The sequence below is a fragment of the Myiozetetes cayanensis genome, unplaced genomic scaffold, assembly GCF_022539395.1.
Source record: "Myiozetetes cayanensis isolate MyiCay16 unplaced genomic scaffold, myiCay2020 scf1, whole genome shotgun sequence".
NCBI classification, from domain to species: domain Eukaryota; kingdom Metazoa; phylum Chordata; class Aves; order Passeriformes; family Tyrannidae; genus Myiozetetes; species Myiozetetes cayanensis.
In genome coordinates, this window is record NW_026086604.1 from 59,219,991 (window position 1) to 59,246,897 (window position 26,907).

Sequence of the window (26,907 nt, forward strand, 5' to 3'; positions counted from 1 at the left end):
TCTTCGTGCAGGATTGTGGAAGACATACTTGGGATAGGTGCAGCTAGGAGAAGAGCAGAAGAGATTCTTTCTCCCTGACACATGAGCATGGAAATGAGGCAGGTCTCTCTGACAGGGCCTGGACATGCCAGGCAGCATAAGGGGGCTTCAGTGTAGGGCTTAGCCTTACAGTAGGCACTGGTTGTTTTACAGTGGTTTGGCTCTACATCAGTGGTAACCAGGGCACCAGGTCTAATCACATCAGCCCTGAAACAATCTGCTAATATCTGGCACTGGTACAGAACTTGTGCTTTTAGGTTTTAGCAAGATGTGATTCTGCTGAGATACTAAAGCTGAAATTCAACCTCTGAAGTGTTTGAACAGTGTTCAGAGCTAGGTGCTGGGTTGCCTTCTCAGGCCAGTTCTCCCTCTCTGAGGAGGACACAGTTTTTGTCAACCTGATCACCTGATGATGGATACTTGCTAAACAGAGCTGAGTTCAGGAGGTCCTAGCTGTGTGAATTGCTCTGCACATGCTGTAGGATTTTTATGCAGTGTTCAAATTGAGGTGTTTTGGTTTTTTGTTGTTTTTTGTTGTTGTTGTGTTTTTTGTTGTTGTTGTTGTGGGTTTTTTTGGTCTGGAAAAAGATGTAGACAACAGTAAATAATTCTGTAGGCAGGTAAATCAACAAAGAGTACTGTAGTTTTGCCATATGACTCATCCCTTTTGCAAGGTGTAAAATCTGTGAGTGGGATGTGCTACTGGAGACAGGAGTGATATCATATAGAATCATTACATTTTGATTGGCAGTAGCTTCCAAAATACAAGTTTTGTTTTTGTTTTCTTCCCAGAGTTACTGGTCTCACTAGTCTAACTGTGTTTTTGTGGGAGAAAAAGTGCGGGTGGTATCAGTGAGAAATCTTTGTATTCTTACTCTAGAAATGTACCAAATGTGTCCAAAAGAAAATGTTTGCTTACAGTTTCTTACATCACGAATAAGATCATGTTTATGTTGTGTATTTTTTTACATTTAGTTACATCTGGTGTCCCTGGTAGGACTTCTTGTCCTTGCTTCTTTTTAAAATGTCACTAAGATTGCTATTACATGTTCTTGAGAGATTGATTAAACAAATTTCTTCAGTTCAGTGGTGTGCCAACTAGCTTATAGCTGATCAGATTCTATAGGCTGATTCAGTCTCTTCATTGTGTTCTACTGGATCTGATCACAGTTTTGCTTCCTTCAGTGTATGACAGCAAAGAAAGTCTACTCACTCTGCTAGAGACTTTTTTCCTCTAGTTTCAGGATTTTCCTGGAAAAGGATATTTAATAATATTAAATATTTCTTACAAATCATGTTCTTTTTGTTTTTGTTTGTTTTCCCCAATAGGTGTTGGCATCATGTCGGGCATTTCTTTTAACATCTCGGATTCCCACCAAGGTAAAATCACTGTGTTTCTGTAACTGTTCTGGGGTTTTAGATACAAGTGTAAGCTACATAAACTAAGTAGCAAAAATTCAGCATATTTTAATTATACTTGTACATCTGTTTAAAAAGGAGAAATGATTGAGGGATGATAAGTTGCATGGTCTTGAGTTAGAATGGTGCTTCCATTAGTGTATGCCTTAAATGAATTTGTCTTTACATATATATACACACACCATTTCAGAGGAATTTTAACTTGTAGAAATGCAGTTGGCTGAAAAATTATGTTGTAAACTCCAGCTTGAAGAACTGTGAGATGAGCCTGATTGTCTTTATAGAGGGACAGTTTATGTGCAAACAAGCTGATGGCATTATTCCCTCTAGTGTTTGTAGTGTCAAATATGATTATATTGGATTTGGAGGTAGAAACTGTGTTGAGTTTTATTAAATTCTGATGTTTTCTAATGATTTCTGTGGTTCATTTTGAGAAGCACCTTGGCAACCTGCCTTGCCAATGCCGATGAATTATTTTTTCTATGCCTGTGACAATTTGTAGTGATTGTTGTAGCAGAGAAAGATAATTTCCATATGAATAAAAATGACTGATGTGGAAGAGCATCTCTTGTCCAGCTCGGAATCAGTGAATGGGAACTTGGCACATATCCTGTTTTGTTGTATTTTACACATAAGTGTGTGAGTATATATATGCTGTATAGAAAAAACCAGAATCAATAACTGGAATGATTGATACCAGATTTGTAGTTATGGTCACTGATAAATGTGACTGTCCCTACCAATAATTTGAAGATGCTGACTGACAGGTAGGATGACTGTAGCTTGAATTTCTACTGAAACTTATTTTCCTCAGTTGATCACCCTGTCCCTGCAGCACAGATGTCTCTGGTTGGTTGTCTGTTGGCTTTTGGATCACTGCAGTTTTCAACCAGGGCTTTTTAAGGCAGGGTTTGGTGACTGCTTGCATGGCAACATAGATGTAGTTAATGAACAGCTCAGACATCAGTGCAGTGGCATCATGATAGACAGATGGTGATCATCATCTTGTTAAACGATAGCAAAGCCATTGTAATTCATCAAAAAGCTCTTGAAGGCTGGGGCTTGGAATACTAAGTGATATCTCCAGGTCTAGTTTAGCATTTCAGACAACTCTGAGAACTTCTTTTATTAAATAGATTTACGTTGTTGAAAAACTTGTTTTAGTTTTCATGAAAATCTAGAATATGTATTCTGTACTAATAGAAGTGTGACTTTAGTAATAGAAGGAAGATGATGAGAAACTGTGCTTATGATTTATAGTTCATTAAAACTTATACATCTAAATAGCTGTTAGGATGGTTGAAAATGCATTTCTAGCATGGTTAGTGAATCTTATTGAATTTTCTAATGTCTATAGTATTTTCAAAAGCTACTCAGAAACTTTCTGAGACCAATAGCTTCCATGTAACTGTCAGGCAGTAACTTCTAGAAAGACAGCTGAGAACATTCAGCAAAGACACATTATTTCTTTCACAAAATTGAGGGGGAAACCTTTCACAAAATTAAGTACACTGAGTGATGGCCGGTTCTGAGTGACTGCTATTGCTATCTTCAATTCCAAACTTCACTTTTCCTTAAACAATGATGTTGAGATGTATCTACTAAACAAGGATCAAAATTGAAAGGAGTTGATGTTGATTAACTACAATATCAACTCACATCATTACCCTTAGAGCAAAGATATTACAATGACTGCCTCTTAACTTCACACTCTGGCCCAATCAGTTCATTCCCACTAATCTAGATGGACTGATAGGGAAGGAAGGGCAGTATGTAAAGCCTAATAATTCTTACTAGAGTCCATATAAAACGTAGCTGCAGCATTAGTAAATGCTGGATGTGTTATCAAGCACACAAATAAGTGTATGAAACATTTGTGGGAATATAATTCAGATTTGTGAATGTATTTCTAGAGCATCTTTCATTAAGTTTTTGTTGAAAAAATTGAAAACTGTAAAATTAGTTGTCTAGGTAACTGAAGGGTTCCTAAACGAGAGGCAACGCATAACCTCTTAAGAGGATTTGTAAACCATATAATTTTTAGTAATAAATGAGATTATGCTGTTTAAAACCTAGTAAAAATTATTTCTTAGTTTGAGGTAGAAGATGTTTAGAATGTGTTCTACCTTTTTGCTGCAAAGCAAGGACTGTAAAATCATATTTTTGAGTTAGAAGAATGAACCAAAGATGAACTGTAGAGATATTGCCACATTTCCTGGTATTTGTTAATTCTAGTCCAGAGAATTTTTGCAAACTGAATTCTTGAGTCTGGATCTGTGTAAACTTTTCTCAGGAATAGAAATGTATTTTTGATTGTGTGTACATATATATATGTTTGCACATACAAAATACATTATCAAAAGAAGAACCTTCAATCTGATAGGTAAATAATTTTCAAAATATGAAGGATTTCAATCACAGAAACTTTCCCCTTAAAATTTAGTTGTGATTTAGGTAAACAAATGTTGGATAATCTCATATGTTTAATTAATTTGACTGGCACTGGAGGAAAAGAGCTTTTCAATTCTCGATGTGTAGTCTAGCTTATTCCAATAGCCAACAAGAGCTGCTATGGATTTTTTGGTGGGTTTTTTTTGTTTGTTTGGGATTTTGCTTCATGTGGGGAAGTTGTTCGTTTGCTTTTGTTTTGTTTTTTGTTTGATTTTCTTTTTCTTTCTGGCCTGAGCAAACTGCATGGGGCCATGTCACCTCACAAGATTGCCAGTCTTAGCTTAGAAATAAAGCACTGAAGAGAAGTGAATGCCCTTACCCTTGGGAAAATGCAAGGCGTTGATGTGGGCTCTGGGAAGATGCTTTTGCTGGTTCTTCCTCTCCTGCCTCAGTTCCCTGTGCTTGCTTGCATCATAAGCAGATGCAATGACACCCCTGAAACTGCCTGTGTGCTGTGGATGCTGCCCCTGCAGCAGAATGTGTAAAATGAAGCACATGAGGTCTCAAAAATTTCTGAGTAAGGTTCGGTCACTAAATTAGGTTTTTGGTGGAAGGTGAACTTTGCACAGAAACGAGAGGGGTGCTTATATCTTCTGATGCTGCCAAATCATGAGGGTGACTGAAGGGATCAGAAAATAGACAATAAATAGCAAAGAGACAGTAGTAACGAAAGTTTTCTGGAAAACTTTTTGCTGGTTGTTATGGTTGAAAATGATATCCTCTGTTCCTGACTTCCCACTGTGCTGTTGCAGCCTTTATAGGGAAGGAGTCTTGAGAGCTGGTTCTGGGTTCTGAGCACCTCAGTTGTCATTCAGGTTGACTGTTTAAAAGACTGTCACAAATACAGAAATAGAATAATATGGTGTTTGCCAGTTAACCTGGGAGCACCCTGACTGTGGACCTAGGATAAGACAAAGTACAGGAAACTGTGCAGTTTAGACAGACTGCTCAGTTACAATGGTTTTAATGATAACTAAAAGGAAGTGACCAGGCTAATGCCTTGCCCTGTAGTTATGACTCAGTCCAAGAGGTTTGTTTCTTTCTCTGTATCTCAGCCGTCAAGATGTTTGTCTACATAGTTGTGAACTCAGATCTTAGCACACTCCCTGTAGCCCTAGATTAGTCCTTGGAAAAGAATTCCCCACCTTCTTTTAAGCTTCCATTTGGATTCAGTATCTTCTTCCCTGCCTGTTCTGACTGTTGTCCAAATACCCCAGTCAGAGAAAGCTAATGTGTTACTTCCTCTCGTACTTAAGACACGCTAAAGCAGGCTCGAGCATTTATGCATTTATATCTGTGTCAATCTATTTATATACAGTATTTTTATTCTCATATTATATATATATATAAAATTGTGTGTGTCCCTTGAGCTTCTGTGCAGTAAAATTTTTCACATCTATGATCAGTGTAACTAATGAAAGAATAATTGTGAAGCTGTAAGGATTGTAATTAATGATTATTCAGTCACAGGAGTACACATCAGTAGGGTATTGTATTAATGATGCTTTTTATAGTAACATTTTGCCATAAAAATTATTATATGCTTATGTGCTTATAGCTTGCAGTAAAATGGCCAGTATGGTATTCCTATAACGTCTAACAATGATTTGAACCTGTAACAAGCAAGTGTAAGTATTCTTTTAGTGAAAAATGTGATCAGATAAGATATTAAAAAATATTTAGTGTCAGTTACAGAAACTTATGTCAAATGTCAGTAGCCTTGCTCAAGGTTTTCTTAACCTCATTGAGAAACGTAAGTGCTCTTTAAAATAAGATGATGTTTACACTAGTGGTTTTCTTTTTTAACTACAGTTAGAACTAACCTTCAGCTACTTGGAAATCCAGGGAGTAACTTCCAGTAAACCGGGTCAGGTGAGTGTATTCTAGATAAAAGATACTTGTTTACTCATTGCCGAGTATGTTCCAGTCAAGGAGGTAATACTCTAACATGCAGGTGTCCTCATCCACTGAGTGCACTGTGCATTAGCGTTCTCGTATTCATGCTGCTTGAAACCTTAACAATAATGACAAGAATTTAAAGAGTCAGTTTTGGGAATGTGTTGTGCAGGTGGGATGATGATAAGAAATTGTTTTTTCCTAATTCAGTATGGTACAAGTTTTCATTTGTATCGTAAGTGGTTATTTTTTCTCAGAGGTGATAAAACAATGGTGGCTGGTATGCAGTCATCACCACACAAACTGCAGTGGCTTCTCTGATGTATACCTTTATGGGAAAGCCAAAATCTGGCGCTTACATCACAGGCAGAAGTGCTTTTCTTTCAGCTGCTCTTGGTGCCATTACTTTATACAACATAAAATATATTTGACAGCAAGTTATGTGCCCAAAAAAGTGAATGTCAAAAAGAAGGTGCTGAAAAGAAGAATGCTTTTAAAGTGGTTTTAATTCATAATATGAGCATATTGACAAGATTTGACAGTTCAATTGTATCAAAGTCTTCATGTGTTTCATGTGTGTTTGGCTTTTAAAGAGCTTTTTAAGAATAGGAACACCTGAGACACTATTTAACCTCTGAAAAGCTCTCATTGTATTAATATGTCATCTTTTTAACCTGACTTTTGAAACTATCCTGAAAAGAGGGGGGAAAAAAGTCCAGGTGTTTTAATAGGGAGACATGTAGTAAATTCTATGGTTTTGTGGCTTTTTTTATTTAAGGTACTAAAATGTCAGGGTTGCTATTGCTAATTATTCTTGGAGGCATAGACAAGCACTGTTGTAGCAGAGTTTTTAAGAGATAATCATCAGCCTCGCTAAGTATAGATATTTTCTTAAAATATTTTTTAAGATATTTCATATTTACATTCATTTGTGTATTAAATTAGTAAGACTTAATAACTGAAGGCCTAGATTATTGTTTGCAGGGCAAATGGTCTCATTGCAGTTTTCCTGCAAACAGCGTGTTACAGCCATGATGCCAGAAGGATGTAGTTTTGTGCTAGGCATCTTGCAGAAAGCCGTGAAGAGCTTCCCACTGTAAGATAAGTGAACAAATGGACAGAGTATTATAAGAAAATATTATGTTGATATTGATGAATAACAGTAGTAAGTTGTCCACTCATTCATCATCAGGGAGCGATGGCAACAGGTTCAGAAAGGAGTAAAAGGTGTGAAGATTCTCAGTGTGCTTTAGGGATAGTACAGCCTCCTCTAGGATTATCCTGGTGGTGACCCTAGACATGAATTGGGAAAAAAAAAGACCCCTGGGAACCGGTTTCAATAAAAATGAATCCTCTCTAGCATACTACACAGTGTCTCCTCTCCTACTGTCTATCTGTACTTATTTATTCCTGATGTTACTTTCTTACTCTGCGTGCATAGCTCCTCTTCTGAAAGAGCCTGTGATTTAGGCTGTGTTAACTATTCATATTGGAGAAAACAGAAACATTACATTGCCTCCTGTGATGCAGCCAAAAGCAGCAGCAGACCTGATGTGTCAGTCATACCGTAATCTGACTTGATTCTGAACAATCAATATCTAACAGAGATGGATTGGAAAGGGCTTTATTTCCCCCCCTTGCTGAAGCACGTATCCCCCAGACACGCTGTTACCTTGTCTGAGTTACTGCTTCATCTGAACTGGAACAACGTATCAGCACAGCTTTTTCTTGAAGGGCGTAGAACAAAGCATTGAAGCTTTTCCAGAGGATCACAGCCATTAAAGACTTTTACTTTTTTGCTGGAGGAAACAGGCACTCTGCTCATTCAATAGTTTCCTGCCAGGCTGCACTTGCTTCTCCTGGTGTTCTGGGACGTGTTTCGAATGAGGACAATGCTGTGAAAAGTTCTTGGTTTTCTAAGTGTCAACTGAGGTCGAGATCCTTTGAAAATTGTATTCCCGTGGGAAGCAGGGCACTCTTAGAAAAAGCAAAGTTTGAGTAGGGGGGGTCTTGTACATTCAAGAACAACTTTTAGAAACTTTACCTGGAGCATTGCCGTGTCATGTCTTAAAGAATAACAGACAGCAGATTCTTGACAGCAGGCGAAGCATTCAGCTGACATTCAAAATGTTCTCCTTTTTAAATGGATGTGAATTATATGACACCCAGTTCTTGCCCTTTTGCACCTCTGTTTATAGTTGATTATGGAAACTGAGAAATGCAGCATCTCCATGAAGATGGCATCTTCAGAGGATGTGAACGAGGTGCTGGCACACATTGGGACCTGCCTCAGGAAGATATTCCCTGGACTCTCACCAGTGTAAGTATCTTTTAGGGCACCTCTAGTTGGAACAGATTGTGTGGAAATTGCGATGAGCCACCTCTTCTTGTCCACTGGTCTCCCCACCCTGACCTCAGAAATGCACTGAGGATAGGAGACACACCTTGAGGCAAGCAGTAAGCTTTGGTCCAGGTGTATGGAAGAACCAGGAGACAGTGCAGAGCATAGGTAGACTATGTGTGGTCTTGTAGGGTTGTAAGAGCCTTTGGTTTGAAGGGGGCTGCAAGTATTTGAAGTCTTAAGTTTTCATTTTACCTTGTTGCCTCTCCAGCCTCAGGTTCTTGTCTTTTTGTTGTAACTTGCTCCCTTTTTGTTCATTTTATTTCTGGCCCCTCCCCCGAAGTAAAATCACAGTTGGGAGAAGAGGGAAAAGTTCTATTTCCTTTCAGTGTTTGTGAAACAACGCACATGATTGTGAACCTAGTTAACTTAGTTCTTCAAAACAGAGCCCTGGGCAGTCTTGCTCACACCTTTTGCTTTCTCTCTTACCTGTGCCTGGATTTTATTGTCTTGCAGCAATTCTCAGTATTTTTTCTTTATTTTTTTTTCTTTCTTTCTTCTCTCTTTTATTGCCTCATCTTCTTCATTCTCACCAGACCATGCAGCTCTACTTTATTCTTTTCAGCTCCTGGTTTTCAGCATTAGTAGAGAAAACAGGCTGTGGAAAAGAGTTCTTCCAGATATGTTGATTTTTATAAGTGAACTTTAGTAACAGACTTTAGATGTGAATGGTCAGGCTAAACTTATGTGTTTTATTTTGGGTTCATGTCTTTATTATTCACCTTTCCTGTAGGTGGAGTGGGAAATTAAAGTCATAAACTCTGGATGGCAGGGGTTTTTTGTTTTGTTTTGTTTTGTTTTGGGGGCTTTGTTTGTTTTGGGTTTTATGGTTTTGTTAGGGGTTTTCTTTATTGTTTTTGTTGTGTTTGGTTTTGTTTGTTTGTTTTGAGGGGGGCAGGTGTTTCTGCTTCCAGTTTTCCTCTCTGGCAGTGTCATTAACTGCCTTAGTAGAGATTGAGCTCTTCCTTCAAAGAGCGTGCATGCAACTGAGTATTTGTGATCAGGTTTGCTATAAAACCTCAGTAATGTTGTGAGATGTGCAGACAGAAAGAGTGTGAGGTTATGTGTGTTTGTCTGAGTGTGTATGAAGGCCTTGAGCTTTATACATGTTTTCTGTGTGCTTTCTTGAGAACATTGCTGAAGCATTTGGGGGAAAGCAGTTTCTCCCATTAATATCACTTATTAATACTCTTCTGCTCCACGCTCACCCCCTCAGACCCCATCCTCCTTTATGGAATTCTGCAGTTTATGAAGCAGTCTTGTCATTCAGAAGAACAGATAATTTTATTTCTTAAAAAGCAGGAAGGGATTGTGTTTCTTTTTTGTCCAGGGAGGTAGAACACTACCAAATTACAAAGGTTGGAGCTGATTATCGAGAGTGTAGCCTAGAGGACAGATGTAGTGACTCAGCTCTTTGCATCACGATGCTTTTTCTGCATAAAAGCAGTGTATATACATTGGTGGTTTCAGGGTAACAATTAATACCATGTCTCTCCCCTGTTTTGGGCATCCTGAAGTTAGATGAGGGCTGCAGGTCTCCTTAGTGTGAGTGATCCTGTCGTACCAACGGGCTTAGTTGCTCCAGTAGTCACAGGGTTAATCAAAAAAGAGAGAGAGAGAGAGAAAGAAAGAGAGAAGAGACAAATAAATGTCACTCCTGCTGGGCTGCATAAACGATGTGTGTGACTTTTAGGTAGGAAAGTTAGTTGTACTAAAAATGGTAATTCTTCCTGTACACTCATTTAAAAATATAAAATAAAAAAGGTTTATGTGCTTGAAAATACTTTCAAAGCCATGAATGATGTATTTCCCCCTCTTTTGCATCTAGGAGGATTATGAAAAAAGTAACTATGGAGCCTTCAGAAAGACTGGCTAATCTCCAGGCCCTGTGGGACAGTCAGACAGTGACAGAACTTGGACCTTGTGGTAAGAATGAATTTAAATGCTCAAATATAAAAAGGCTGGAATTGCAGTGTCAGGAAGTTTAATTCTATTTCTGGCAGAAGCTTGTAAAGGTGTAATTAGTTTTAAGGTGTAATTAGTATGAAACAGACTTCTGATTGGTAGGTGAAGGCACTATATTAAGCTTTCTTGGAACTTACCAGGCAAAGATAGTATAGTCTCAGTTTCTTGCATGAGCACAATGAAAGAAATTTCTCTCCTCTGAGAGAAGAGGGTGAGTTTTGAAACATTGGACCTTTAAGTATCCTTTTTGGTGTATGCTTGTTGGCTTGTTTTACTATTATGTTAAATACTCTCCTGTGTTGTTTGTAGGAGGCTTTTCACAGATGTATGCTTGTGTTTGTGATTGGCTTGGATTTCCCTACAGAGAAGAAGTACAGTGGGTAAGTACATGTCTCGTTCTGAAGCTCTTTTCATTTAACTGTACAAATGATGAAAGAACAGGTAAATTAAAGTGCTTGAAAAAAAATTCACTATAGTTCTGTGAAGGATGTATTTGATGATGTATTTTTAACAGGATGTGGATACGATTTACCTGACACAAGACACCAGAGAGTTGAATTTGCAAGACTTCAGCCACCTTGACCACAGGTAAACCATATGCAGTAATTGTGCTAATGTTGATAAAGGGGAATGGTCCCCTAGCTGTTACTGGAATGTGTAGACCTGTGAAATGACCATCTGTAACATTTTTAGTTTTCAAAACAAAGCTGCTGCTTTTGCACAAGAGCCCCATGGAAACCACATTTCATTGAGGTGGCTGAGAAGATAAATATATTTTTTTACTGGAAGCACTCCGGAAAGTTAGCAGATAGATACTTTTCCTGTGATGGTGGATATAAGAGCTCAAATTCAGCAGATGAAACATGCAGCTACATCTGGTGGGCAAAGCAAAAAAGGAAATTATGCAGTCTTTACTTATGCAGAATCTTTTTCTCATGGTCTAAAGGAAATCAGTTTTTGTCAGCAAGTCAGTAGAGGGTTTAAGTCATTCAACTGAATTCCAGCCAGTAGTCTCTTCACTTATAATAGATGGTATCAAAAATGTGTACTTCCAGAAGGGAACTAATTGAGGGTAATTTTACTAGGAAATGGTGAAACTTAGCTAAGTGTTGTATTTAGTTTACTGAATTTAGCTGGCTGAGAAAATTGGATTCTGAGAAAATTGAATCTGAAGATATTACAAGTAGGAGAAAACAGGAGGGAGTCTTTAACTAAAATCCATCATTATTTAAGGAAAATTACAAATTTAAGAAACTGTAAATAAGATAAAGCATTTGTTTCTTTGAGAAAGACCCATGAAAGAATTAAGAATCTATCAAGAGCTACAACATTAGAATATAATAACAGGAAGGCTGAACTTGTAGGTAGGTAAGTAAGAGTATTTTACCATAACATTCTTTGCAGCTTTAAGCTATCTAATATTTGCAAAATATCCCATTCAAATACTTACTCAGCTTCTCTGATGGGTTTTCATAGTCTGCACTGCATCCCAGGGCAGAATTACTGAGCAGTGCCTGTGTTGACTAATTCAGCAGTAAGCTGAACAAGGCTACAAGGCTGCAACTAGTGCATGAAGAATGTAGCGAAAGACTCTTTCTTTAGTTAAGCCGTGCTGAAAAAAAGATAAGGGGAGGAATACTATTCAGCAGAAGGAAATGTGAGACCGGAATTTAAGAATGCTTTAAACATAATTATTGCAAGTTGGAAGTGCTGAGGAGATTGTGGGCATTCTTGAGAAAGGGACTTACTGAGCTTCAGTCAAAATTAAATATTTTAACAATTTATGTGAAGTGAAAAGTATTACTTGCAAGGAGGAAGAAGATAGAAATGTTTTGAATATTTAGAGTATCTCAGATGGTTCAAATGATTTTGGCTTTTAGAAAGCAAAATAATGGGTTTGTTGTTTTACAAAAACTTTTCATTGAAGTATATCTTACTAAATTGATGTCACTGAAGAAATATATTTGTGTTAAGAAATGTTTTTATTAAATGTCTCATGATTGTCCAAGTCCAAAGATTCAAAACTATTCTGAAACCATTTACATGCTTGGAATCCATCTTGTGATTAGAATTTCTGTATGTTGTGGACTAAACTGAGGAATGTTTTCAATTGAAATTTCAAGAAAACTTACAATTTTAGAAAGCCAAACCCTTATGTTATTCACTAAAAATACAAATCAGGAATTGAAATCTCAGTCAGTTCAAGAATGTGTGTAAGCATTTTACAATATATTTAGGACAGTGAGAATGCTGCAAATTTACACTATGCTGTTATGCTTTGGATTTTGAGAGACTGTTGTATATCTTGTCCATCTAATTTTTGGGATTGCCAAACCTACGTACTTCATGTTGTGGAGTAGCTGTGAAGTAAAGTAGGAAGGGTACATCCGTTCTCTAAATCCAGGGGCTATGCATTGCAAAAATAAACATTTTGTGCTTTTCCAAGTAAAGCATTTCTGTTAAAGGTCAACATAAGGTGGCATGAATTATAGATGAATTGAAGTTCCCAGAGCATCATAACATGGTTTGCTGCATGGGAACATGACTTCCGAGGTTTTATCTGAAGTTATGTTATGCTGTGAACCATAGAATTGTTTAACAACAAAAAAAGACTCCAAGTGAAAAGGGCTTGTTTAATTCTGTTGCATGATTTTCATCTGTGTAGCATATGCTCTAGCTTATTTGGACATTCAGAAAATTGTAAGAAAAGTGTGATTGTTTAGGTTCTTTTTTATTTTGTGCTGTTTCAATTTCTTGCCGTCTTAAATACATGGAAGGACAGAGGTGTTAAAAAAATGTGAAGGCATTAGATAAGACTGAATATTGTTGAAACTTGGAGAGATTTTCTACATTCCAGAAGAAAAGAATCTGTTTTCATTTTAAGTTGGCACAGATTTATCATTTATAAATATTACTTTATTCTGGATGGTAATTTAATAAACTAATGAATATAAGCAACTCAGTGTAACTCAATGAGGGAAAGTTAGGAGAAGGCCCTCCTTTTGGAAGTGGTTGTTAGCATTCTTTCATACCGTATTGCAAAAGAATTCAGGTCATTGTTAATACCACATGTAGAGTTTAATAGAATAAAGTGAAGAAAGCAGTATATAATTTGGAAGAAAACAAATATTTCTTAAAGATGTCATAACTTTCCCACTAACTCTAAGCACCTGTTGTCCTTCAGCTGTTAAGCTCCCAAGCCAGGGGAGGAAAGGGAAGAAAGGTACAGCCTCAGGCAAGTTCTGTCTGCAGCCACTCTCCTGCCCAGAAGTTACTGAGCTCTTGACAGCCCTCCAAGCTGGCTTAGCAGCTCCCTGGTAGCGTAAACACTTGCAGGCGGTGATCCTGGATCGTCATCCCTCTATTCTTTTGAAGGAACTGGGCTGCTGCTGACAGCTGAAGTACAACTGCTGGTGGTGCCTTCTGCCTCTTTTAGGGGTGATGGTGCACAGCACGAACAGTTCTGCTCCTCCAGTGTGATGGTGGTACCATCAGCCTGTCCAGTCTTTGCCCTGTAGCATTCACTACTAGCTTGGCTGACTGGTTACTGCTGGGTGGATAAGGCAAAATTTCACCTGAAATGTTACTCTTACATTCCCTTCAAAGGCAAAGGCTCTGGCAAGAGAGACATCAAAGCTGCTAATTCATTACTACCTTACTGATCTCGCCAGGGCCTCACAGAGGAGGAGCAAACCTCTATGTGTGGATTCCACATAGCAAAGTTCCTCCCTGCCCAGCCTAAGGGGGAAATACCTCTGGGTTGCTATTTTTTCTCACCTAACATTTCACTAGTCAGTGAAACTAAGATTGCTTTACATGGAGATCAAGTGTGTGTGTGTGTGTGTATGTAGGAATAAAAACAACGTGGGGACAGAAATAAACCTATACACTTCATGAAGCTGCCAAATCTCTCCTGTGCCAGTGGAAATGAATTCAGCACAAGACCTGATACGTGCTGTAAACAAGATGGAAAGATAGCTTAGTCCTTGAAGGGCACCACCTACTATTTCCTCTGCAGGAGTGTGAAAACAAGTCTATTTGCATGAGCTTCTCGGCTGGTGGGCTACAGTCTTTCGCTACAAAATGTTGCACCTTCGTACTGTTACCTTAGTGATGGGCTTGTACTTCCAAATCTAGCAACTGCAGTTCCCAATATAGCCTACTGAATGCTGCTTGTCCATGTGATGTTGCCTTGTCTCTTGGCTTCCCTTTGTGTTTAACAACCACCCTGGCATGTCTGAATGTTTGTAAAGGAAAACTGAAGGGGAGGAAGAATAAAAAGAAGATGGGAGAAGGGGTGTGTGTGTTTGGTGCAGACCTGTGCCTACCTGCGTATGTCTTGAATGAAGAGCTGAGGGGGGGTTGGGCTAGTTTGTAAAAGCCAGTACTTTAATATTTCTCCCTGCAAAGACTGAGGCTTGGATGGCATTGTTTTGCTGATTCAATAAGTTTATGTATATTACAGTTCCTTATTTCACTATATAAACAGGGGCTTTCTAAGTAGCTGTTAAGCTTCTGTGTAGGTCTATATATGTATTTAGTATGTAGCATCGAAATGATCCAAGTGCTGCACTGCTAAAGTGGTGTGATAGTGCTCGATTGAATGATTGTGCTGGGGGGTGGTGTATGGAGGTGATATTTATCAACGTCTGTTATTGGAGAAACCGAACAGAGGGAGAGCAGATCACTTTAAAGAGGCTTGGAATGAAGAAAATGGGAATAATTTAGAATTTCGTTTGTGAAATCCCTTTTACAATTAAGGAGGCTTTGTGCTGAATGTCGCATTATCCTTTTGCAGGTCTCCTGCTTCCTGGGGGAATGTAACTATAAGAGATAAGGCAAGGAGGTGTTCTCTAGAAGCATTCAGTCATGGAATTATATTAAATCATCAGACTGCCAAAAAGCTTTTTAGCGTCATGCTAAATTATAATTAGAGGTGATTAAGAAGCTTAAACATGTCACAGGCTGAAGAAAAAGTAGGAATGGCAGCCCAGACAAATTCCTGATTTTAAAATTCATGATAGAATGGATGTCAGTTGGCCAGTCAAAAATTTGTATTAAAGTAAGAGAAAGAGACACTGCTGCTTTTTTAGAATGCAGAGCTTTCCATAATGGGGATGGTAGACAATTAGCATTGCAAAAGTATGGGGAATGAGATATGGAAGAACACTTAAGAGATTGTTTCAAATGACAGTCATATGAAATGTGTGTAAAAGTGTTTTTCTTTTTCTAGAGACTTAATACCTATAGTTGCTGCTCTGGAGTATAATCAGTGGTTTACAAAGCTGTCCTCCAAGGACCTGAAATTAGTAAGTAATACATTTAAAAAATATACTTGCTTCTATCAGGCTGTGCTGTGCTTTAATGGGTGCTTTTACATTTTTTAAGATGAAATTTTTTAGATGAGTACAACTGGGCAGTCTCTTGACAATTTTTTCCCCTTAATCATATCAGGAAAATAGAAACTGTTGAACAGTCAATTCATACCACAAAAACACTGCTGAGAGTCAGGTCTTGTCAAAATTTCAACTAATAAAGTCTGAAAACTTAATTGGGTGATAGCAGTAGCCCATAAAACTATTTCATTAGGTGTTCCTGACTCTCACAAACAATATTAGGTGATCGAATGGGAAAGTTTGAAGCAACCAGAAATCTTAATTGCTTTTTGGAGGAGAAAAGAAAATGCCAGGGTTCTGGTTTTTCTCTTGCGTATAAAGCAGGTTTTTTCATTGCAACTTGATGATCTTCTCTCCCAGTAGTCTGAAGCTAAATCTGTGTAATAAAAAGTATGTAGTCATGTGCGGCACCAATATTTTTCCATATCAGTTTAATTTCTTAAAGGCAAAAAGGGAGCAAATCTAAAAAGTTGGACTACTGAAAAAAGGGCCAAGAAAACCAGTAATTAAGTGACATTTTAAATATATCTAAATATATCTAAACACACTATTTCTTCTAAACCTGAAAGTTTATAGTCACAGGTGGACTTAGTGGTTTGCTTGAGAAATTACCTTCATTCCTTGCATCCAGAACCTTTTGTTTAAAAATTAAGGTCGAACCTCATCTTATTTAAATTGATGCAATTTTATTGATCTGAAAAGCTCTCATTACATTCCTAAGCTATCATTTTCCATGAAAATTCAATAGAAAATAGCTTATGTGATTCTTAGCAGAAGAGTAAGCAAAAAACTTTTCTTTCTTGCTGGGACATCTTACCCAAAGTTATGCATGGAATGAAGCTGGCAGAATTTTTAGTACTATTGCAGTTCACTGTTAAAATCATTGTTAAAAAGTATTATGCAATTAATCAGTTTATGCTTCAATGAAATTAGGTAGTTTGCTTAGTTAGAAGACTGTCTGGTATAGTTTACTTAGAAAAAAACTGGCCCTATACTGGCCCTGTTATCTATCGCAGATATTTCTGTGTGAATGTTTGCTTGTTACCTTTTATTTCCCCAGCAACTTTTCTGTGGAAAATAAATAAACTTTGTCAATCTTGAAAGTGCATCAGTTACTAAAAAAAAAAAAGAAAATCAATTTTCAGTCAGAAATGAGGAAAATGTAAATTGCTGGACAGTGTAAATTGTTGGACTGTAAATGCCATAAGAACACTGCCAAGGGTCAGTATGAGGTCAGACATATCCGGAGGCCATTGAATCCATTGTGCTTCATGAGTCCCGCTCTGACACTGTGTTTGACAGACAGTATCCGTAGTGTTTTTATGGTACACGCATGAAACTTTCCACTCGCATTCACACTATTGTAGAAACATTGTGATAATATTCTGAATTAGTAAAATATGGAAGGTCAAGGTAGATTTAGGAAGATGGCTGAGCTGACAGTCTTCATAAAAAATTGTCACCTTTACTGTGTAAAGGTTTCATAAGATTTTATGTGTGAGGCAGAGCAAGTTTGTTTTGTTTAGGGTTTTTTGGACAGAGATTCAATTAGTATAAAAGTAAAACAAAACAAAACAAACAAAAATACACAACTAGAATATGTGAGACTGTCATTAGAAACAAAGATGTCCCAGGTATCGATGTCACATTGTTGTTTCTAAAAGCAGATAGCAGAATAGTTTCAGCACTTCATGAGCATGACTGAAATTCAGCTTTGGATATCACAGGAACACTTGTTAGTGTGTGCTGAGGGGGGAGGGGGAAGTCAAATCCAGAAGCAAAATAAAAGTTTACAATTAAAGGTGATGAGGTACAGAGTTCAGTGCATGGCTTTTGAATCATTAAGGTTTTATCTCTCTATCTGAAAGGGCAGAGCAAACGAACTCTTTTGTTGTCATGTTTCATTCATGGTACTTGCAAATATCTATGCAAATTCTAGAATCCATCAACAGTAAGATCATGAGATGGGATTCTCTTCTGCAGAGGTTGGAAGAATTCATACTGAAATATACTGACCCTTAAACACTAGTCCTTGGTGGCCTTTGGAGGACCTGTACCTAGGGTACCTTTGCTCCTGAAGTTTTCGTTTTGCTTTTTTCTGTTTGTTTGTTTTTGTCTGCCTTATATAATTTTTCTTTGTGTTTTATTGTCATTCCTGGTCAGGCTTTATTCTCCTTTGCACTAGTTGCCACTTTCTTCTGAAGGATTAGCATGCGTATGAACAAAATTTCTTTAAAAATTAAATCCGCATTTCTTCTGAGTCACAGGATTTAGGTTTTTTTAATGTCATTATAAAAATTCTGCCCCTTATGGTTAGGTGACCTGATTCATTAATTACTTGCTTTTAGTCTGCTTCTTGCTTCTCTGAGTCTTTTCCAGAAGTCCTCTGTTGCCACCTGACTCTCTTGGATGTTTCTGGTATTTTTAATTACTATTTATGTATAATAAGAAGATGGTTGTGGCCTGGATCCTGTTATGATGTACAGCTTAACTCAACAGCTGTCTTTTCCATGTTTGTGTTCTTTAACGCTGTTCTGTCTTTTCTGTGGCAGTCCACTGATGTCTGTGAGCAGATACTGCGAGTGGTGAGTAGGTCCAATCGATTGGAAGAGCTGGTATTAGAGAATGCCGGGCTTAGAACGTAAGTAATTCCTTTGAAATGTTGCTTTAGTTACTGCTTACTCCCAGTAAAAGGGATGTGTGATGTATGTTAGCCAGAATAAGAATTAAAAAAGCTTGTAGCTCAGTGTCTGTCTTGTTCTGAGGAGCCTGCAGTCACAAGCTTTTTACTGGGTTTTCCAGAGGTTTCTCATGTCCAAGAAACCCCTTTAAAGTGATGTTTTTTTAAGATTCTACCTGGAGAGTTGGGCTAAGTGGAGGCAAAATGATTGAATGAGAGCATAAACCCTTAAACAGTTTGCACTGTTCCTCTCCAAATATGGCTGCTGATAGAAGTACAAATACCTTTTTATCGTTTAAAAACAACGGTTTAAGTTGTGTTAAAAAAATGCATTGTTCCATCCTGAATAGCACATTATTGTTTCATTCTCAAATGAGCTGCTGTTATCTTAGTGTGGATTGTGGTCTGCTCAAATATAACAGGACTTCTGCATTAGCAATCTTTTCAAAAAAAGTAGTTAATTAAGTTTAATGGCTTGCCATAGCCTTAAAAGAAAGATACATAGAAGTAAGCCATACAATTTAATCCTTGCATGTGTTTTAAATACAGTAAGTTGTAGTTACTAGGTATTTGCTTCTTTCTCCTTCACAGGAAATAGAAGCAGAGTTGAAGTTACAAACTAACACAGTTGGAAGTATTTCTAGCTTGTTTTAGTGTTAGGGTAGTGTCCAAGAAAATGTAGACAAGATTAAGTCTAGAACTAATGCATCTTTATGTTAATTAACAAAGCAGTGGAAAGGTGGGAGAAGCAGAACACTATATTGAATTACAAATAGAGGGAAACAAGCATAGAGAAAATATTCAGTGTACCTTACACTGTCTCCTCTTCCATTGTTTGGGTCTTTTTTTCCATTTTAAAATGGACTTTGCATTAAAATACCTTTACAAGAAAGTTGCCTACATGACATGGAAATTTGAAGTCAAGTTTGGCATTGCACCCAAACTTTCTGATCACTAATGCACTGCCTTTAATAGCTGTCATTCAAACATAAACCCCTGATTTTAATCTTGTTTTTCTTTCAATATGTGCCACAAATTCCAGTGATAATCATTAATGTTAAAGGATACATTGACTACCTTTTCATGTTGCCTACAGTAACTTATCACCGTTGGATTAACTGATTTCAGTTTTAACAGGACTTGACAGATAATAAATGTGTGACTTTGGTTTTCATGTCTCCATCTACATGCAGAGTGTTTGGCATTGTGCCTTGGTGTGTATCTCTTCTGATCAACATTGTCTGTGTTTGTCAAGGATGCGTTTGTCAGTTTGGCCATTTATCATATCTGCTTGCTGGGAGAAGATCCTGTTGTTATTGGGCATCTTCCTTCACACAGCTTACAGACCAATCATTTTTAATGAGCTGTGACAGAATGCCAAACCAGGGTTAAGGAAGAGCTACCAAGAATAATGCTGTAAGAAATAACCCGAGCAGCTGCAAGAGCATATTTCTTCCTGCAGCAGAGTCAGTTTAAGATGATTCCATTCTTTTCTACCTCCAGCCACTTATCTCTGTGATTTGGTTTGGGCCACAGCCTAATAAACACTTGTCATCCTCTCAAGTGATGAGACAGCAAACTATTGTGCAGTAGCAGTAGTAAGGACTAGGGACTAGGGAAGTGTGAACTTCCTGTTGGGGAAAACAGGATGTCAAGTGAAAGCCCCTGTTTGATAACATTTGTGCCAGTTTGGATGCTCTTGGAAATTTTATCTCCATTGCTATTTCTTTAACCAGACGTAAAGGGTGCGGTTTAGATTACATTGGAAGGCTTCAATGCATGTAGCAAACACTAATGTTTTGGTAAGTGTTTTAACTGAGATAAGTGATGTCCAGATTTCAGGGAGAAGAGAATCATTCAATATGACCCAAACAGATGAGCTTAAAAAGAGAGTTATATCCATGAGATATTTCAGAGAAATGGGGCAATATGTGATAACCAGAATATTCATTTCCATGAAACTGACAGACAGACTTTTCAGTCTGCAAAGGCCTGTGTGGTGTAAGCAATCTACTCCTTGCATTTACATACTCTCTGAAAGTTGGCAGGCAGAATGTCCCTACCTCCTTTCACACTGTCCTCTGCAGCCCTGTTCTGAAAGGAGTGACCAGCTACGACATGGGGAACAATGGAGATGCCTATTCCTGGTACCCAAAGGGCCTTTGACAGTCATGTTGAGTCTTGTCTTCCCCTTCTTGATAGGCCCTGAGTGTCCTTAGAAATAATGGTGTTATTTCTTCCCACCCATGTCCTCTTTTTTTCTGTTGCAGGGATGTTGTCTAGACAGATCTCAAGGAATTGTTTTGTTTGTCTGAGATTTCCAGATTGGTGGTGTTCTTACCCTCGATGAAATACCCTTCCTCTGCCATATGTACAGTTAAATTGAATCCTTTTAGTGCTTTACCTTTGAGCCTGAATGTGCTTGTTTCAAGCGAGCATGGCTGTGCAATGCAGCAAAGCAAGTTTGATGCTTTATAGAAAGTTTTAGACTTACATTTCATGCTCTGTTCATGAAGTGTGCAGCCAAAGGAAATAATAAATTTTATGACTTGAAACGAGGAGTGGACAAAGGAGGGGAAGGGATGTTCCGCGGTGAGCAGAGCCCCAGTGCCTCTGTTTATGGTAGAAGTTGCAACAGGGAGTGGGGAAATTGTATTAGTTTTTTCCAAAATGAGCCTTTGAGCCCCATGAGCCCAACAGTGATAATCCAGTGCTTTCTGGTGGCAGCTGTTTTACTGTGCTTTTGCTAAGTAGTTCACACATGCTCCAGTTGTCCAAAAAGTTCTGATAATCCTGTCTATATTGGTGGCAAAAGCTGGAGCAGAGTTTGTAAACAAGACTGAAGGTAGGGACAGAGTCCTGTAATGACAAGAATCTGTTAGGGATAAAGGAAGAGGAGAAAAGTCCTCAAGAAGAAAGGAGGGTTTATAGTTGTTTTTAACTCAAAATCTAATTTTTCTTGGCTGAACATAAGGAGCTTGATTCAGTTGCCTAAGCACAGGCATCTAGTGCCATTTGGAGTGCTGGAGGATTTCCACAGAGTGTTGGCAAGTGTAACTGAGGACCTACAGGAGACATGTAATCTTCTGCAGCAGCAGGTGATAGTAAAGCAGGAGACCCTGAGGCCTGTCAGGTGGCAGAGTTTCAAGCCCAGAATTTCTTTTTGTATTCATATGCTCCTTGCATTTCAGGAAAAGAATGTGCTTTTCCTAAAGGCAGCCCATCATTATGTATCTGCAGTGCTGGAACCAGTTCTAGCTCCAGATATCTTATTTAAGGACATGGTGTTTCAAAGTGAAACTAAACTTCACTGAAACATATCTGTACTCCACTACACTGGGCAACAACAGATAACCAAAAGCACTTGAGGCTATTGCTGTTCAGCCTCCTCTGTTTTCCAGATACCAGAAGTGGATGCTACCTCCACTGTGGTTCTCAGCAGAGACTGATCTACTAGTTTGATGGTAGGCAGGACCTGCCCTGAGGAAAGAGGGCAGTGTTATTTATCACTCTGGTAGCTCTCCACCACTGGGCTACAAAAGGGAAGGTAATGTACTTCAAGGCAGAGAGAGAGAGGGAGAGAGAAGGAAGCTCAAGGCATATTTTTGATTTCTACTTTGGTGTCTAACTTAGGTGAAGTAAGAATACTGAAATCACAGTCTCAGTTTATTAAAAGCACACAGTAGGTCTAGTCCCTTATTACATGATAGCTTCCCTGTAGGTATGAGAACAGGTTTGAAGGCTTGTGTTAGAGCTGATAAGACAACACCCTTCTGATTTAATGCAAGGAATGTGTCTCCGCCAGAGTCTGACAGTGTGGTAGTGCAGGAAAACCCAAACTAGCTTTGAATTTATTGCTGTGGGTGGTGGTAGTCCAGCTGCAGCAAAATGCTTTCAGACAGGGCAGTGTTCCCTTGCCTCTCAAGTGAATTTGCAATAGAGTTCATGCTGCTACAGCTATTTCTGTGGTTCAGATTACTTCAAAGCCATGTATGCTACCAGGCCTGGCTGCTGTGGGCACTGTAGAACCTTACATACTGTCATCTCTCAGGATCCGTTCCTGGGACTGTGATCAGCCAGTTATGTACTTTGATGCTTCTCACTGTAAAAAGAAGCAAGCAAAGATCAGTTCATTAGTGTGCTGGTGTTCTTTTGTTCTTTGAGAAAGCTATTCCTGCTGTTGTATAAGGCTGGAAGTACTCCTGGTTTGTTGACCCTCTGGATATGCTGCAAAGCCCATCAGTTTGAGTGTCCCTACCCTGTTGGTAGAGAACTACTTCAGGTGAGGGGGATGGCTTGTGAGTGAAGGAGGATGCAAGTTGGGGTATACATGCCACGCGTGGCATGGAGGAGATGGAAGATATGCTCAAGTTCTCAGTTATTCTGTGTAACTCCTATATTTTTATACCTTCAGATCTCTGTCAAAAACTTTTTGGGCTTTCGTTGAGTGCTCTTCTGTCTCTTAGGTCACAGAATAAATGATGAAGTAACCCTCGGTGAAAGACAGCAAATTGCCAAATAAGCGTTGTTTAAAACTGTGAGGAATCAGTGCTCTGCAGCAGCATAGGCCTTTTGTGGCTAGTAATCCATTGAAACTTTTAAACCTTTGAATGTGCTGTTGATAGAGGAGATAACAGGATTCCTTTTCCCTCTCTTTTCTTTTCTTGCAGAGATTTTGCACAGAAACTAGCCAGTGCCCTAGCCCATAATCCCAACTCAGGACTCCATACGATCAACCTTGCTAGCAATCCACTCGAAGATAGAGGTACTGTAACATTTATGTTTTTCTCTTTCTACAAACATAATAGGAGGAATATTGCTGCTCTGTTCAGCTTTGCCTGAATAATAGGGCATTGTTCTGTGCGTAATTCTACTGTAAATATCTGTTTTTCACAAGTGGCTGGGAATCACTATTGTTTTTGATTTATACATATCCATTAGCTTGTTGAGAAATATTTAAATGTCTTAAACCAACTCTGGATTTCATTAGATTTCATTACATTTTCATATTGGTTTCTTTTAAAGGAAGATAGAACACAGTGATTGTTTAGGAATAGAGAGTGGAAAAAAAAAAGTGATGTGCATTTTTAAAGGCAGTGTAATCAGTTGAAAGATGAAGCACAAGGCAACTTCGTTGCTTGGATTATATTTTCCTGATGGTTTTGTGTTTTTATTTCAGTCATAATTTCGTGTTTCTTTTCAATATGGAAACCTCCTGTTTTTTTCATCGAGGTGCTAGCCTATCCTGTTGCAAGCTTTTGGTGATGTTCAATAATACTGGCGTAACTGGCATTCTTTTGTAGCAAAGTGCTGTTAACTCCATAAGATGAAAAATGAAGCTTAACAGCTCAGCTTTTCTCAGACTAGGCACTGCTAGGCATGGTTTCAGTACATATCAAGTCATTCTCCTCCTTTGTCTATTCTCTTTTCACCCAAGAGGCATTTATTTTTAAAATAAGGTTACATTCTTTCAGTCTGGAGTTGACCCTTCAGCACTGCCCATGTGAGATTTCCATTTGCTTCACTTGATGCATTCCAAGCACACAGTGTTCTGGGATCAGACTATCTTGTGCTCCTGTTAGGCTAGAAGAAAAATAAGAATTCTACACAGTGAACCTTTTCTTGTTTTATTTGTTTTGTTTTGGGGAAATTTTCCATTCTCTTTACTTTCATGATTCAAAATGGAAAAGCGGTTCATTTTGATTACAACCCGATGGACTTGGAATGTTGTTAACACAGAATTTTCAAGGTGTCTCTCCTTTCTTGCTGGTTCAGTGAGAAAAAAAAATAGATTTTTTTTTTCCTTTCCTCTTCTGTATCTCTTTTGTTTCTGACATCTTGTAAGACAACAAGTACGACAATAGTTTGTTTTTAACCTATTCTGAGTAGTTTTTTTATTTGAAATTATTCACATGAATTGCTTTAACTCTTCTGATTACCTCTTGCCTACTGATTGCTGCTTGTCCTTGTTAAGAATCCATATCACATGAAAGTCAGTGCTTTGTTGAAGAATGTTATTATTACAATATGCCGTAGGCCTTACTGCATTCTTCAAAAATTTCTGTAGTAAGCTGAAAAAAAGACTGCTACATTATGGATTCTGCTTTTGAAGAAGTGTCTCTAGATTGTGTTATTTGCAAGGTTTCTTTCAAAGGAACTCATTTTTATCTTGAAAGCAAAACAATGACCAAACACTGGGTAGATTCTCTACAATGCAGATGATTTTTTTTCCTTTTTTTTAAACATATCCATGGGTGTGCTTTCTTTGAAACAAACCTATAGATTCAAACCATTCTGCAGTATCCATATAGCAGATACAAATGAAATGCAGAAACTATAACTTGGAAAACCACCAGGGTTCTTTCATTATCTCAGCCTCTCCTATCAAATATACAATTAAGATTTGACCTTTTCCTTAGAGAATTAGAGCACTTAAAGAGGAGGTAGTGATAATTGCAATGTGCAGATATTGCAGCTTTCCAATTTAAAAAAATATTAAGTGGGCAGTGATCTGATATTCACTAAGTGCAAGGTAGAATGGACTTTTATTAAACTGGAGTAGCAGCAAGTCTTTCACAAATAAAAGCTGACATAGTGGAGATTCATTTAAACATATGGATTTCAGAAAATACCTTTTGAAAAATCACCTGCAGGAACTGGAACTTCAACCAGATTATTTTATAAGGGAAATAACACACAGTTGTATATTTTCTGGAGAAGAACATATTGTACCTTGTTTGGAAAAAAACATACCCTAAGCTGTTATACATTGTTGTGTACCAGTAAGTAAAGGCATTCTATTATTACATTAATGCAACTGTCTGTATTCCAATACCATGGGAAGCGTGTTTATTTTTAACTAAAGCATAGGATCTGGCTTCAGTTCAAACCCAAAGCAGTGTTTATAGGCTGTGATTTTTACTGAGACCAATCTCTTAATTTGTGCTTGGCTTTCCTCTATGGTACTGTCAATACTTTTGAGAATAATACCTGTAAAGTTTATTATCAGTCTTGTTTTAAAAAATCTAGCCATGCTAAAATGAAGGGAGTTTTGCTTTTGGCTCTACTATAATCTGAATTTAATCTCGTATTTTGTTAAAAATAATGCAAAACAAACATTCTCAAACCTAGAAGTACTCAAATTTGAAACTGTGTGCCTGGATGCAGTTAACTGTATTTCTGCTGTTAGAACTCTCATCTCTGTTATACCATTAGCAGAAATCAGTGGCTAAAGTGCATTCAAGGGCCTGAGTGGCCAGAAACACCTTTTCTTTCCTGCACCTGATTCCTGTATCTTGTCACTGGGTGGATCCTTAACCCCCAGTGCTGGCAAGATTTTAAAATCGTTCAGCTTGGCTTGAACGATAACTAATCTGCAGATTGTTAGCTAAATATGAAGATGGAGAGGTAAAATTATTTACTGCGTGTCTTACTCAAAATGCCAAACAGCATAAATTACATTTGTGATGTCCTTGTATTTATTTTTCTCCTCTTTTACCCAGTGTAACCCTAATTTGCTTTTGAAAGTATATATTGTGACTAAACCAGCTTAACAAATGAGGACAGTCAGCCACAGAATACAAATTTTGAGGTCAACATAAGATAAATTGAACCTCTTGCTTTTGAGTAGATAAAAACTTATTTTTTTATAATAGAACTATGAAAGAGAATCCTAGTAATATGACTTGATTCATTCTTGCTGAAAACTGAAGACATTTGGCTAATGTAGTGCTTTACAACAAATGATGCCAAGGCATCATGGGTCTAATATTTTGGCAATATAAATGAAAACTGTATGTTGTCTTGAGCTGCATGGGTGTTGCACCTACCACCAGCATATAGAACGTGCTTTTACAGAGAGCAGTTAAAAAAACTCCAAAAAGCCTGCTGCAGTATCTGCAAGGTAGCTGTATCTTTCATTATGAATGGTAAGTAAAACATAATAAAAACAGAGTAAATATATATATATTTACTGTATATATTTTTCTATATATATATATGTGACTACTTTCATGTCTGAGTGTGTGGAGAATAGTACCAGCTTTTAATTTCACTGTGTTTTGAATCAAGTAAAAGGCTTTACCCCCTTTCTTTTTACCCCTTTCTCACCAAGTGAGTTGCTGTAGAGGACTGTATTTCACACCTCAGGTTAAGCCTGGAGTTTCTATGTTAATTTTTTCTTCTAATAAATATTGCATGGATTGGTTACACTATTATTGAGGATATACCCTGTGCATCAAATTTCAATCCTTTGCTTAAATAGGGGATTAAATTTATGAAATGGGAAACTTGAATACACTGAGTAAACACTTTTATGAAAAGTACCTTTTTTTATTATTTATTTTTTAGGTTTTTTCTTTTGTTGGATTTGTGCTGAGGTAGTCCAGTCTAAGTCAGCGTCTTAATAGGTTTTTACTGTTTAGAATTGCAACAAGTTGTAGCATTACCAACCAGAACACAGGCTTGGAAACTTGTAGGCTACTGTAAGGGAGATAACACTACAGTTTGGTGGAGGTTTCAGGCTCCTAGGGTTTACTTCAGAAAAAGAGAGCAGTGTTAGCTTATGTGGGTGTCTTTCTTGCCTTGGCAGCCCTTCCTTTTAAAAGAAAATAAAAATAGTTTGAAGTTTCATGTGAAGTACCACTGTTGGGTTTTATTTT

General features: G+C 37.8%; 1 protein-coding gene across 8 annotated transcripts in view; it reads left to right on the plus strand.

Annotated features, from left to right (window-relative positions):
- CARMIL1 (capping protein regulator and myosin 1 linker 1) overlaps positions 1-26,907 on the plus strand; it is a 192,832-nt gene that overhangs the window by 80,065 nt on the left and 85,860 nt on the right. For all 8 annotated transcript variants that reach the window (XM_050309266.1, XM_050325774.1, XM_050317461.1 and 5 more), the window contains exons 3-11: positions 1,369-1,419; positions 5,722-5,781; positions 8,004-8,125; positions 10,035-10,132; positions 10,481-10,551; positions 10,686-10,759; positions 15,405-15,480; positions 18,120-18,208; positions 22,918-23,012. In XM_050309266.1, the coding sequence (XP_050165223.1) occupies positions 1,369-1,419; positions 5,722-5,781; positions 8,004-8,125; positions 10,035-10,132; positions 10,481-10,551; positions 10,686-10,759; positions 15,405-15,480; positions 18,120-18,208; positions 22,918-23,012 (736 nt within the window). The remainder of the gene's footprint in view (positions 1-1,368; positions 1,420-5,721; positions 5,782-8,003; positions 8,126-10,034; positions 10,133-10,480; positions 10,552-10,685; positions 10,760-15,404; positions 15,481-18,119; positions 18,209-22,917; positions 23,013-26,907) is intronic.